Raw genomic sequence first — 14,323 nt, 5'->3', positions numbered from 1 at the left:
CACAAAATCTCATCATTAAGATCTGTGGGCTTTCTATTTGCCTCAAGAGATTCTTCAAAGTGGGTAACTTAATGAGCAGGAATTACATGGAGATTATTAGTTTTCATTAACATATGTGTATGTATGTAAGTGTGACAGGGGATGCTGATAAGAGAACCCAAATCATCAATGGCACAGCTTGGCTCAGTATAGACACTGAAGACCTGAGACTGTACTGAGGGTTAAATACATTCATTGCGTTGCACAACAAACTGAACACTTCACTTAGTACTGTGATGGGAAACAGCTCAGACAATTCAAAATGGAAGACATATTGTATGGTGAACACGGACAGGTGTGAATAGAAAAATGTCTTATGCTGAATTACATGCCATATTATATGCATGACTCTGTTTCACCAAGAACTATACAGTTATTAGGATTAACTTCAGAATTATCAACTAATTGAAAATTTCTCCATAGTTTCACAGAAAATCACAGTTTAAAGGTTATTTTTTCTTTCAACAACAAAAAAGCCTAGAAACTGAAATTCTCCAATAAAGTTCTTTTATTCAGGTTCAACCTAAAATAGTCTAAATTTAAACTTGATCTCTCTTTGCCAGAGAAATGAAATATCCAATTCTATAGACTGTAATAGAAAAGTACTGAATTTGCATATTTCCAATAAAGGATTTTGCTTCATGCTTTGGGCATCTACCATAGTTACCCAAAAGACTATTTCCAATAAATATAACTGTCGCAGCATTGAAATGCCCAGAATAAATTTCCTAACTTAAAAAGTTGTCCTTAAGTTACTATAACATAACAGTCTTCAGTCTCCTGACCATTCATACTATTTGAAAACCATGAAAATACAGGTTTTTAGCATGCACGCCCAGTTGGAAAAGGCTCTGTTCCTCTGAAAACACGATTCATTAGATAGGAGAGCTGAAGGCACCTCTGCGTATGAACAAGCAGGTGGGTGTCTCACGGGTTTGCAGTCATCTCTTTCCTTAATGGGGTAAGCGCTGATGCCAGCAAGGGGAGAGAGTCCAGGCACATGACTCAGCTTATGACTTAATTTTCCACAGCTGAGAAAAGAAAATCACCAAAATCAGTTAGTTTTAAGACAAATAGGTGGGGTTGACAGGTACACTTACATGTAAACCAAGAGCCATTTACATAAGAAAAAAGTATCAACTCTGGCAATAGCAACCATAAAACATCATAGAGAAAAAAACATTAAAAATTTCCAGGATCAAACCCGATATTCTGCAGCTCATGGTGGTTTCTAGTTTTCCTTCATTCTGCTTCTGTACATTTCCCTAGCTCAGAGGCCACCCCAGCCCATGCTATTAAACTGACATGAGATTCAAACTTGACTTTTTGTTCCATTCAAGAGCACAGTCTATTGTGCTTGTATAAAATGAGAAAATCTAAGCTGAAAGTCTATTTCAAATGCTTATTTCTCTACCTGAAGAATTATTTCCATGCCAGCCACTCTCTCCCTCCATCCCACCTTCCCCCATTACCTCCCCCTTTCTCTCTCTCACACACATATACACTGGGAAGGTTAAAGATTATTATACATACTAGTAAGTTTTAAGACTAAGGCAGATGCTACAGAGTGGTAATCTCACTTACTCTTATATTAAATCCTAGAAGATCACTTATAACACCTGAGACTGCAGAAAGGATAACTACTCGTGTGATATTGTAGATTAAGGGATTCATTGTCAGTCCATAGAGTCTAAATGGTGTGTCCAGCTCCTAAAAAACATGAAAGAACTGAGATGAAATACATGGTTTCACAATAGCTATCAGTGATCATCACTGTTTTTTGAGTCTTGGGTGAGGATGACCTCTTTCCTGATGTTCAATAGCTACATTCAAAAAATCTGTAATGAGGGGGAGGAGGGAGAGGAATAAATTTGGAATTAACGGATACAGAGTACTGTATGTAAAATGGATAAACAACAAGGACCCTGTATAGCACTGGGAACTATATTCAACATCTTGCAATAACCTATAATAGAAAAGAATCAGAAAAAGAACATATGTATATGCATAACTGAATCACTTTGCTGTACATGTGAAACACTGTAAATCAACTATACATCAATTTAAAATAATAATTTAAAAATTTAAAAATAATAATGTAAATAAATAAACACCTGGAATGGGCTCTCACCTAGTCTTCCACTAGCTAAGTTTTTAAAGGTGGATTCAAGCAATATGCAATTTGTCATTTTTTAATGTAATTTTCAAATGTGACAGACAATAGCAATCATTAGAACTTGGGTAATAAATTGGGAAACTTTTCTCATACAGTCATTAACCCCAACTATCAAGTCTGTATTTTGAATTTACACAGCATTTATCTGTTACTAAGGTCCTCTCCAAGAAGTGCAGCATTGATTTAATTAAACGGTAATAAAAATGTATCACAGGGTTTTACTTACTTTTAACAACTTGGTGGACAGCTTTAACACATTGTTTACTAGGGTAAGCTGTTCTTTCTTATTCGGCTTTTTTTCCATTTTAAGGTATAAATTAATCTAAGGGAAGGAATAGAGATTAGGGCAAATGTCATGTAAAAGATATGTATATGTGTGTGTGTGTGTGTGTGTGTGTGTGTGTGTGTGTGTGTGTATATTGCATTCAATATGGCAGATTTGGAAGGCAATATTTTAAACTAAAATAAAATTTGAAATTCTAGTAGCTATATTTATAGAGCACATATGTCACATACCCAATCCCCATCCTAATCAGTCACATCCGGGGATAAAAAAAAGGCTATTTAGTGAAGAAAAAATAATGATGAAGCAATTTATCAAAACAATGAAAATTTTATATTAACAAGATGTAAACTCCTTGAGTTCAAAAACTATATCTTATTCATCTTGGTATCCCCCCCAAAATCTAACATCCTTGTCAAACATTCATGGAATGGAAGAAGATAGGATAGCTACTTTTAATTTACTAATTCCTTGTTTCTTCCCTTACGGTAAGAATTTTTCACTATAATTCTAAGTTCTTCCCCCCCCCCCCAAAAAAACCTAATGATATCAGATATTTTAATTTAAAACTTACTGTTAAACATGAAATTAAAAGCAAAAAAACAACTCTATACTACTTTATATTCAAAAGAAACATTTCTCAATCGTCATATCTACTCACATACTAAAGAGCAAGTATTTTTCAAACACTGAATGTATTCTATGACTAAAAAAAAAAAGTGAAGAAGCTTACTAAACATACTTAAATGACAGGTACTCTAAAGAGCTAATACTTGACACAGAACATGAGATTAAAAGCATGCTCCATTACCACCACCAAAAATAATCTTTATACTACGAAGCAGCATGGAGAATCCCCATGGACAGAAGAGCCTGGCAGGCTACAGTCCATGGAGTCGTAAACACGAGTCAGACAACTGAGCAAGGAAGCACAGCACCCAATCCTGGGAGCAGGTGGGGAAGATATTATCCTCATTTTCTACAGGAGACAACTATGTGGTTGGAGTGACTCGTAAGGTATGAGGTTACATAGCTAGAACGTGACAGAATCTAGACTCACCCCTGAATCTTCTGCACAAATCTTACTATACCATTTCTAACCACTGAATTTCTAACCACTATCAAGGGCCAGTCAATACCTGTTCAGTAAGTAATATTGAGACATTGCTGTATTTCTTATTGGTTTCAGACCCCAATGAGGCTAAGCGCAGTAAGAAAAGTAGTAAAGCTGATTCCCAAATTAAAAACTCCCAATTATAAGCATCATTTAGGAAAGTTTTATGTCCACGGAGTACCTATGAAAAAGACCAGAAAAAAGTTAAGTTTTTCACTTGTATTAATTACTGTAATTACTCCTTTACCGATTTAAAAACATTTACAAGATACCACCATTTTAATACTCAGAGCAGAAGTTTTAATACTCATAAAGTATTATGTATTTCTCTAAGCTTCCCTACATTTTCTTCTTTCCATAAGGAACAGCAAGCATCTGGAAATAACGAAGGAAGAAAACATAAGTGAAATAAGACAAATGCATTTCCAAGCTCCGTGCCCACTCACAATTATATGGTGGCCATTTTTCAAAGTATTAAATTTGCATTTGACTAGCAGAGCCCCCTAAAACCTGCTGTGCATTCCACTTACATGACTAGAAAATCCTGAGGATCAGTTCTTCACCCCATTTCAGGATCTGAATAACAGCAGCAGCCACCAGTTATCAAACACCTATTATGTGTCAAGTTTTCAGGTAAAAGTTTTTTTTCCCCCAAACAAGGAGGACTGGAGATAGCATGACAGAGTAAAAGAAACTTGAGTTCATCTCCTCTCACAAGCACACCAAAATCACAACTAACAGCTGAACAACCATCAATAAAAAAAACTGGAACCTATCAAAAAAGATATTCTACATTCAAAGATATAAAGAAGAAACCACAGTAAGATGATAGGAGGGGCACACTCATGATCATAATTATAATCAAATTCCATACCCCTTTGGTGAGTGACCCACAAACAGGAGAATAATTATATCACAGAAGTTCTCCCCAAAGAGTGAGAGCTCTGAGCCCACCCCAGGCTTTCCAGCCTAGGCATCTGGCATTGCAAGGAGGAATCCGCAGGACATTTGGCTTTGAAGGCCAGTGGGGCTTGATCGCAGGAGCTCCTCAGGACTGGGGAAAACAGAAACTCCACTCACGGAGGGTGCACACAAGAGGACTGGGCGCAAAAGCAGTGACTTTGTAGGAGAGTGGGCCAGGCCTCCCAGCTGCCGCTGGAGGGTCTCCTGAGGAAGTAGGGCGTAGGGTGGCTCTCCCCGGGGTCATAAAAGCTGGCAGCTGACATATCAGGGAGTATCACAGAGATGTGAACTCTGACTGGAGGTAAACATCTTGTTTGGGATCTTGGCACCAACGCCTGGCCTCACCCAACTGCCTACTACAAGCTCCAGTGTTGACACACCTCAGGCCAAACAACCAAGAGGGTGGAGCACAGTCCCACTCATCAAAAGATATGCTGCCCAAACACTTCCTGACCCACAGCCACCTTGAGACACGCCCCGTGACACAGCCTGGCCCACCAGAGGGCCAGCAACCACTCCACCCGCCCGTGGGCAGGCACTGGTTCCTCCCACAGGGAGCCTGCACAAGCCTGTGGACCAGTCTCACCAACCAGGGCGGGTACCAGAAGCAAGAAAGGCACAATCCCGCAGCCCCTGGAACTAACGCTGCAAGCACAGGTCAGAAACCACCCTGAGACCAGCTGGTCCCTGGCCCTTGGGTAACAAGATAGGCGGGAGAATACTGTTGGGACACACGGGACATCCCCCACAGAGGGCCACTTCGCCAAGGTCAAGAAATGTAACTTATCTACTACATACATTAAAAAAAAAAAAAAACAACAACAACAGATGACTTCCCTGATGGTCCAGTGGCTGAGAGTCCACCTGCCAACACAGGGGACATAGGTTCGATCCCTGGTCTGGGAAGATCCCACATGCCTCAGAATAACTAAGCTCGTGCACCACAACTACTGAAGCTTGTATGCTCTAGAGCCCATGAACCTCAACTACTGAGCCCACATGCTGCAAGTACTAGGGCCCATGTGCTGAGAGCCTCAGCTCCACAAGAAAAGCCGCCGCAACGAGAAACCTACACAGCACAGCTAGAGTCCCTCCCACTCGGCAATTAGAGCAAGCCCATGTGCAGCCATGGGGACACAGCACAGCCAAAAATTTAAAATCTGTAAAATAAAAAAATAAACAGTAAATTGGTTGTTTAAAACAAAACAAACAAAAATTTAAACAAAATGACACAGCAAAGGAATGTATTCCAGATGAAGGCACAAGGTAAAACTCCAGAAGAACGACTAAGTGAACTGGAGACAGGGAATCTACCTGATAAAAGAGTTCAAAGTAAAGATCGTAAAGATGATCCAAGAACGCAAAAAAAGAATGGATCAAAGAGCAATAAGTTTTTAGCAAAAAGCTAGAAAATATAAAGAACAACCAAACAGAATTGAAGAATACAATAACTGAAATGAAAAATACACTAGAGGGAATCAATAGAAGAATAAACGAGGCAGAAGAATGAATCAGTGAGCTGGAAGATAGGATGGTGGAAATCACTGATATAGAACAGGATAAAGACAAAAGAATGAAAAGAAATGAGGACAGTTTAAGAAACCTCTGGGACAATGTCAAATGCACCAACATTCCCATCATAGGGGTCCCAGAAGGAGATGACGGAGAGAAAAGGACTGAGAAAATATTTGAACGTTTTCCTATCATGGGAAAGGAAACAGTCACCCAAGTCCAGGAAGCGTAGAGAATCCCATATGGGATTACCCAGGTAGGAACACGCTGAACATACAGTCACCAAACTTAGAAAAATTAAAGAAAGAGAAAATATGAAAAGCCACAAGAGATAAGCAACAAATAACATAAAAGGGAATGTCCATAAGATTATAAGCAGATTTTTCAGGAGAAACTCTGCAGGCCAGATGGGAGTGGCCTTATAATATAAATATACATGATGTATTTAAAGTGATAAAAGGGGAAAACCTACAACCAAGACTACCAAGCAAGGCTCAATATTGTGTTTGATAGAGAAATCAAAAGCTTTACAGACAAGCAAAAGCTAAAAGAAGTCAGCACCACCAAACCAGCTTTAAAACAAATGCTAAAGCAATTTCTTTAAACAAAAAAGGCCACAATTAGAAATAAGAAAATTATGAAATGAAAAGCTCATTAGTAAAGGCTCATGCAGTAAAGGTACAAAACCATCCACACACAAATACAATATTAAAACCAGAAACAGTGTGCGGAGGAGAGTACAAATGCAGGCTATTTAAAATGCATTTGAAATTAAGAGATCAGCAACTTAAAACAATTTTGTATATATATAGGCTGCTACACCAAAACCTCATGGCAACCACAAACCAAAAATCCTAAATAGATGTACACACAAGAAAGAAAAAGGAATCCAAAGACAACACTAAAGATAGTCAACGTATCACAAGAGAACAAAAGAGGACAGGAAGAAAAAAAAGATCTACAAAAACACATTCAAAACAATTTTTTAAATGGTAATAAGAACATTCAGTTCAGTTCAGTTCAGTTGCTCAGTCATGTCCGACTCTTTGTGACCCCATGAATCGCAGCACGCCAGGCCTCCCTGTCCATCACCAACTCCCGGAGTTTACTCAAACTAATGTCCATTGGGTCGGTGATGCCATCCAACCATCTCATCCTCTGCCGTCCCCTTCTCCTCCTGCCCCCAATCCGTCCCAGCATCACATAGATAGTGATAACTGAGAACATAGATAGTGATAATTAAATATAAACAGATTAAATGTACCAATTAAAAAGACTGGCTGAATGGATACAAATATAAGACCAATATATATGCTGTCTTCAAGAGACCCACTTCAGATCTAGAAACACATTCAGACTGAAAGTGAGAGGATGGAAAAGGTAATCCATGCAAGTTATGGAAAAGGTCAGTTTTCATTCCAATCCCAAAGAAGGGCAATGCTAAAGACTGTTCAAACTACCGCACAATTGTACTCATCTCACATGCTAGCAAAGTAATGCTCAAAATTCTCCAAGTCAGGCTTCAACAGTATGTTTGAACCATGAATTTCCAGATGTTCAAGTTGGATTTAGAAAAGGCAGAGGAACCAGAGATCAAATTGCCAATATCTGCTGGATCATCGATAAAGCAAGAGAGTTCCAGAAAAACATCTGCTTCTGCTTTATGGACTACACCAAAGTCTTCAACTGTGTGGATCACAACAAACTGTGGAAAATTCTTAAAGAGATGGGAATACCAGACTACCTTATCTGCCTCCTGAGAAATCTGTATGCAGGTCAAGGAGCAACCGTTAGAACTGGACATGGAACAACAGACTGATTCCAAATCGGGAAAGGAGTATGTCAAGGCTGTATATTGCCACCATGCTTATTTAACTTATATGCAGAGTACATCATGCAAAACGTCAGGCTGAATGAAGCACAAACTGGAATCAAGATTGCTGACAGAAATATCAATAACCTCAGACACACAGATGACATCACCTTTATGACAGAAAGTGAAGAACTAAAGAGCCTCTTGATGAAAGTGAAAGAGGAGAGTGAAAAAGTTGGCTTAAAACTCAACATTCAGAAAATCATGGCATCCAGTTCCATCACTTCAGGGCAAATAGAGGGAGAAACAATGGAAATAGTGACAGACTATTTTGGGGGGCTTCAAAATCACTGCAGATGGTGACTGTAGTCATGAAATTAAAAGACGCTCGCTCCTTGGAAGAAAAGCTATGACCAATCTAGTCAGCATATTAAAAAGCAGAGACATTACTTTGCCAATAAAGGTCCATCTAGTCAAAGCTATGATTTTTCCAGTAGTCATGTATGGATGTGAGAGTTGGACTATAAAGAAAGCTGAGTGCAGAAGAATTGATGCTTTTGAACTGTGGGGTTGGTGAAGACTCTTGAGAGTCCCTTGGACTGCGAGGAGATCAAACCAGTCAATCCTAAAGGAAATAAGTCCTGAATATTCACTGGAAGAACTGATGCTGAAGCTGAAACTCCAATACTTTGGCCACCTGATGAGAAGAACTGACTCACTGGAAAAGACCTTGATGCTGGGAAAGACCGAAGGCAGGAGAAGGGGACAACAGAGGATGAGACGGTTGGATGGCATCACCAACTCAATAGACATGAGTTTGAGCAAGCTCCAAAGGTTGGTGATGGACAGGCGAGGTGGTGTGCTGCAGGTCCATGGTGTGACAAAGAGTCTGACATGACTGAGCAACTGAACTGAACTGATGCAAGTGGAAATCAAAAAGCTAGAGTAGCAATCCTTATGTCAGACAAAATAGACTTTAAAATAAAGACTGTTCCAAGAGACAAAGAAGGACACTACATAATGATCAAGGGGTCAATCAAAGAAGGTAATAACAATTGTATATTCATATGTACCCAACACAGGAGTACCTCAATATTAAAGGTAAATGTTAACAGACATTAAAAAAGAGAAACTGACAGTAACACAATAATAGGAGATTTAATGTCCCACTTACATCATTAAACAGATCATCCAGAAAGAAGATCAGTAAGAAAACATAGTCCTTAAATGACACATTAGACCAGATAGACTTAACTGACATTTCTTTAAACTTTTAGTTTTGTACTGGGGCCTGGCCAATTAATAATGTTGTGATGGTTTCAGGTGAACGGTGAATGGATTCAACCATACATACACATGTATTCACTCTCCCCAAACTGTCCGTCCATCCAGGCTGCCACATAACATTGAACACAATTCCATGTACTATACAGTAGGCCTTTGTTGGTTATCTGTTTTAAATACAGCAGTGTGTACATGTCTCAGATGGACTTAATTGATATTTATAGAGCATTCCATCTGAAAGCAGCAGAATGCACATTCTTTTCAAGTGAGCATGGAACACTCTCACAGATAAATCACATGCTGGTCCATGAAGTAGGCCTTGGTAAATTGAAATTATATCAAGTATCTTTTCTAACCACATTACAAGATTAGAAATCAACTACATGGGGAAAAAAAATCACAAGCAGGCTATACAAAATGCTACTAAACAACCAGTGTGGAATGTAAGTAGACATACAGCTGATTCACACTGCTGTACAGCAGAAGTTAACACAACACTAAAGCAATTATACTACAATTATTTAAAAAGTAAACAAAACAAAACAAAAAAAAACCACTATGACAAATTGAGAGAGAGACCACAGAAGAAAAGTAAAAGCTTTATATTTTGGTATCATTAACAGCACTTTTTTCCTGCTTTTTCAAACAGGGCCCCCCACCTTTTCAGGGGCCTTTTGAACAGGCTAGGATCCATTCCTCAATCTTGATTGTAACTAGGTATAGCTATGTGACTGAGTTCTCACCAATATAAAAACCACCACCACCAACGGATTACTGAAGAAATCAAAGAGCAAATTTTTTTTAAATACCTAGAGACAAAAGAAAATGAAAACACAATTATCTAAAACCTATCAGACACAGAAAGTCAGTTGTTTAGAGGGATACAAGTTTGCCTTTGGAAAGAAGAAAAATCTCCAACAACCTAACCTTATCCATAAAGCAACTAGAGAAAGAACAAACGAAACCAAAAGGTAGAAGAAGAAAATAAATCAAAAAGATCAGAGCAGAGATAAATGAAATAGACTAAGAAAACAACAGAAAAGACCAATAAAACTAAAAGTCTGTTCTTTGAAACGATTAACAAAACAGATAAATATTTAACCAGACTTATCAGGAAAAAAGGAGAGAGGGACCAAATCAGTTAATTAGAAATGAGAAACTACTACAAGCAATTATATATCAATAAAACAGACAGCTTAGAAGAAACAGACAAATTCTTAGACAGGTACACTCTCTCAAGATTGAACCAAGTAAAAATAGAAAATATGAATAGATCATTCACAAATACTGAAGTTGAATCTATGATTTTAAAACTCCCAGAAAGCAAAACTCCAGGACCAGAGAGATTCACAGGCGAATTCCACCAAACATTTAGATAAGAGATAATACCTATCCTTCTGAAATTATTCCCAAAAACTGCAGAGGAAGGAACACTTCCAAACTCACTGTATGAGGCCATCATCACTCTGATACCAAGACCAGACAAATAAATTACACACAAAAAAGAAAACTGTAAGCCTATAACCATGATGAACATAGATGCAACAAACTGAATCCCACAATACCGTAAAAGGATCATACACCGTGATCAAGTGGGATTTATCTCAGAGATGCAAGGATTTTTCAATATCCACAAATCAATCAATGTGATACAGTACATATTAACAAACTGAAGAATAAAAACTGTATGATTATCTCAATACATGCAGAAAAAACTTTTGACATTTAATATCCATTAAATGATTAAAAACTCCCATCAAATTGGACATAGAGGGAACATATCTCAATGTACTAAAGGCCACATATCACAAACCCACAGCGACCATCATACTCAACAGTGAAAAGTTGAAAGCATTTCCTCTAAGATCAGGAACAAGACAAGGATGCCCGACTTCACTTCTTTCATTTAACAGAAAGAAGCTAGGACTTTTGGAAGTCCTAGCTACAGCATTCAGAGAAGAAAAAGAAATAAAAGGAATCCAATTGGAAAGGAAGAAGTAAAACTGTCACGGGGTTTGCAGACAATATGATACTGTACATAGAAAATCCTAAAGATGCCATCAGAAAATGATTGGAGCTCATCAGTGAATTTGGTAAAGTTGCAGAATACAAAATTAATACACAGAAATCTGTTGCATTTCTATACACTAGCAACAAAAGATAAGAAAGAGAAACTAAGGAAACAATCCTAATTACCATCAAATCAAAAAGAATAAAATACCTAGGAATAAACCTACTTAAGGAGGCTAAATACTTGTACTCCAAAAACTATAAGACACTGATGAAAGAAACTGAAGATGACAGAGCAGATGGAAAGATAAATACATATATATTCTGGTTTCTTGGACTGGAAGGATTAACGTTGTTAACATAACCACACGACCCAAGACAATCTACAGATTCAATGCAATCTCTATCAAATTACCAATGAAATTTTTCAAAGAACTAGAACAAAAAAATTTTTTTTAATTTGTATAGAAACACAAAATATGCCGATAGCCAAAGCAATCTGGAGGAAACAGGCTCCCTGACTTCTGACTACAATACAAAATTACAGTAATAAAACCAGTATGCTGAGGGGTCCCGGGCTCTGGGCAGAGGTGGATGGGGATCGTGTCTGCTGCACCCCACCAACCAAAAAAAAAAAGGAAAAAAAAAAAAAAAACCAGTATGGTACTGGCACAAAAACAGAAATAAGATCAATGGAACACGATAGAAAGCCCAGAAATAAACCCACAAACCTGTAGTCAATTAATCTATGATAAAGGAGGCAAGAACATACGATGGAGAAAAAAGTCTCTTCGATAAATGATGCTGGGAATACGGACAGCTAAGTGTAAAAGGACGAAATTATAAAATTTCTCTAACACCATATACAAAAATAAAATGGATTAAAGACCCAAATGTAAAACTGGATACTATGATATAAAGCTCCTAGAGGAAAACACAGGCAGAACACTCTTTTACGTAAATCACAGCAATATCTTTTTGGATCCATCTCCTAGAGTAATGGAAATAAAAACAAAAATAAACAAATGGGAACAAATTAAACTTAAAAGCTTTTGCACAACAAAGGATACCACAAATAAAACAAAAAGACAAATTACAGAATAGGAGAAAATGTTTATAAATGATGAGACCAAAAGGGCTTTATTCCCAAAATATACAAACAGCTCATACAACTCAATAACAAAAACACCCAAATTAGCCCAATTAAAAAATGGACAGAAGATCTAAATAGACAGTTCTCCAAAAAAGGACATGCAGATGACCAAAAAGCACATGAAAAGATGCTCAACACTGCTAATTATTAGAGAAACGCAAAACAAATCTACAATAAAGTATCACCTCACTGCAGTCAGAATGACCATCATCAAAAAGTCTACAAATAATAAATGTTGAAGAGGGTGTAGAGAAAAAGGAACCCTCCTACACTGTTGATGGGAATGTAAATTGGTACTATCACCAGGCAGAATATGACTGTTCCTTAAGAAACTAAAAACAGAGTTACAACATATGACCTTCCAATCCTACTCCTGGGCATATATCCAGACAAAACTATAATTGAAAAATATATATGCATCCCAATGTTCATTGCAGCACTGTTTACAACAGTCAAGACATAGAAGCAATATAAATGTCCATCAACAGACAAATGGATAAAGATGTGGTATGTATATCACAGGGAACTATACTCAATATTTATAATAACCTATGCGCTTAGTCGCTCAGTCATGTCCGACTCCTTGTGACCCCACAGATTGTAGCCTGCTAGGCTCCTCTGTCCATGGGGATTCTCTAGGCAAGAATATTGGAGTGGGTTACCATGCCCTCCTCCAGGGGATCTTCCCAGCCCAGGGATCGAACCCAGGTTTCCCACATTGCAGGAGGATTTTTTTTACCATCTGACCTACCAAGGAAGCCCATATAAGGGAAAAGAATCTGCAAAGAAAATATACAGTTACATATAAACATGTATAAATATGTATAACTGAATCACTTTGCTGTATACCTTAAACTAACATAAGATTGTAAATCAACTATACTTCAATTTTAATAAAAAAGAGAGAGCTCAGAAAGATAAAATATTTTGTAGCAAACTCAGATTTGTTGCCAAAATAAATGAAATAAATTTTCAACATTGACAAAAAGATATCACTAAAGATATTAAAGCATTTTGATAGATTAACAGCAAAAAAAAAGAAACTAGCAATCAATATGCTGACTATAAAAGGCAACTAAAATATGAAGAAAAAATAAATGAAAAGGGGTAGAAAACAAAGATATAGCATACGAAAACTAATCAAAAGACAGTATAGTTAAATTAACATCAGAGTAGACTTTAAGATACATTAGAGACAGAAACATTTTATCAGTTCATGAAAGACAAACAAAGCTTGACCCTGTTCAGGATTAAAGGAGATTAAAGAGCTAAGTGACAGATGAGAGATGGCAGCTAAATGAAGATGTGATCCTGGATTGAGGGGAAAAAAAAGACTATAAATTACATAAAAGTCAATCCACCAAGGAGACAGATATCAATTCTAAGTCTGCATGCACCCAATTATACTGCTTAAAAACATATAAAGCAAAAATTGACAGAAACAAAAGGAGAAAAAGATAAATCCGCCATCAGAGCAGACATGACCACATTTCTCTCAATGGTTTATAAAATAAGCAAACCAAAAAGATGAGTAAGAATATGGGAAATTTCAGTCATACAACTAATAAACTTGGGCTAGTTTATAGAGAGGGAAAACTGCTCTCCAAATCAATGGAATAAAAATTCTTTCAAAGAGCTAATAGAAGATTTAATGAAACTGACCATGTACTGGATAATAAAACAAGTCTGTACATATTTCAAAGGACTGAAAACATTCAGAGCATGTTCTCTGACTGTCGCAGAATTAAAACTCAGTAAGTGGAAAAGTACAGAATAAGGCTGTAAATTCTTATAAAAAAGAAAACACAGAAATAGAAACAAAAAATATATAGGGACCTCTCCAAAGAACATAGGAAGGCACTTTAAGGGTCTCCCGCTGGTCAAATCTGGGACAATTACGCATCAAAACAATATAGCAATAGTTTATAATCCATTGGATAAAAAGAACATAGGAATCCATAACATAATAAATGAAT

At 37.3% G+C, this 14,323-nt stretch overlaps 1 protein-coding gene across 3 annotated transcripts in view; it reads right to left on the bottom strand.

The window, feature by feature from the left end:
- Positions 1-529: 529 nt before the first annotated feature.
- PHTF1 (putative homeodomain transcription factor 1) overlaps positions 530-14,323 on the bottom strand; it is a 68,547-nt gene continuing 54,753 nt past the window's right edge. For 2 of the 3 annotated variants that reach the window (XM_065906749.1, XM_065906757.1), the window contains 4 exons: positions 3,638-3,793; positions 2,442-2,537; positions 1,624-1,749; positions 530-1,070 (listed from right to left, as the gene is read on the bottom strand). In XM_065906749.1, coding sequence (XP_065762821.1) covers positions 1,050-1,070; positions 1,624-1,749; positions 2,442-2,537; positions 3,638-3,793 — 399 coding nt within the window. In that variant the 3' untranslated portion in view covers positions 530-1,049. The remainder of the gene's footprint in view (positions 1,071-1,623; positions 1,750-2,441; positions 2,538-3,637; positions 3,794-14,323) is intronic. The other variant, XM_065906764.1, reaches the window with a different exon arrangement.

This window comes from Muntiacus reevesi, chromosome 1 (assembly GCF_963930625.1).
Source record: "Muntiacus reevesi chromosome 1, mMunRee1.1, whole genome shotgun sequence".
NCBI classification, from domain to species: domain Eukaryota; kingdom Metazoa; phylum Chordata; class Mammalia; order Artiodactyla; family Cervidae; genus Muntiacus; species Muntiacus reevesi.
Note: the sequence above shows the minus strand (reverse complement) of the source record. Positions and strands in the feature narration are given on the sequence as shown.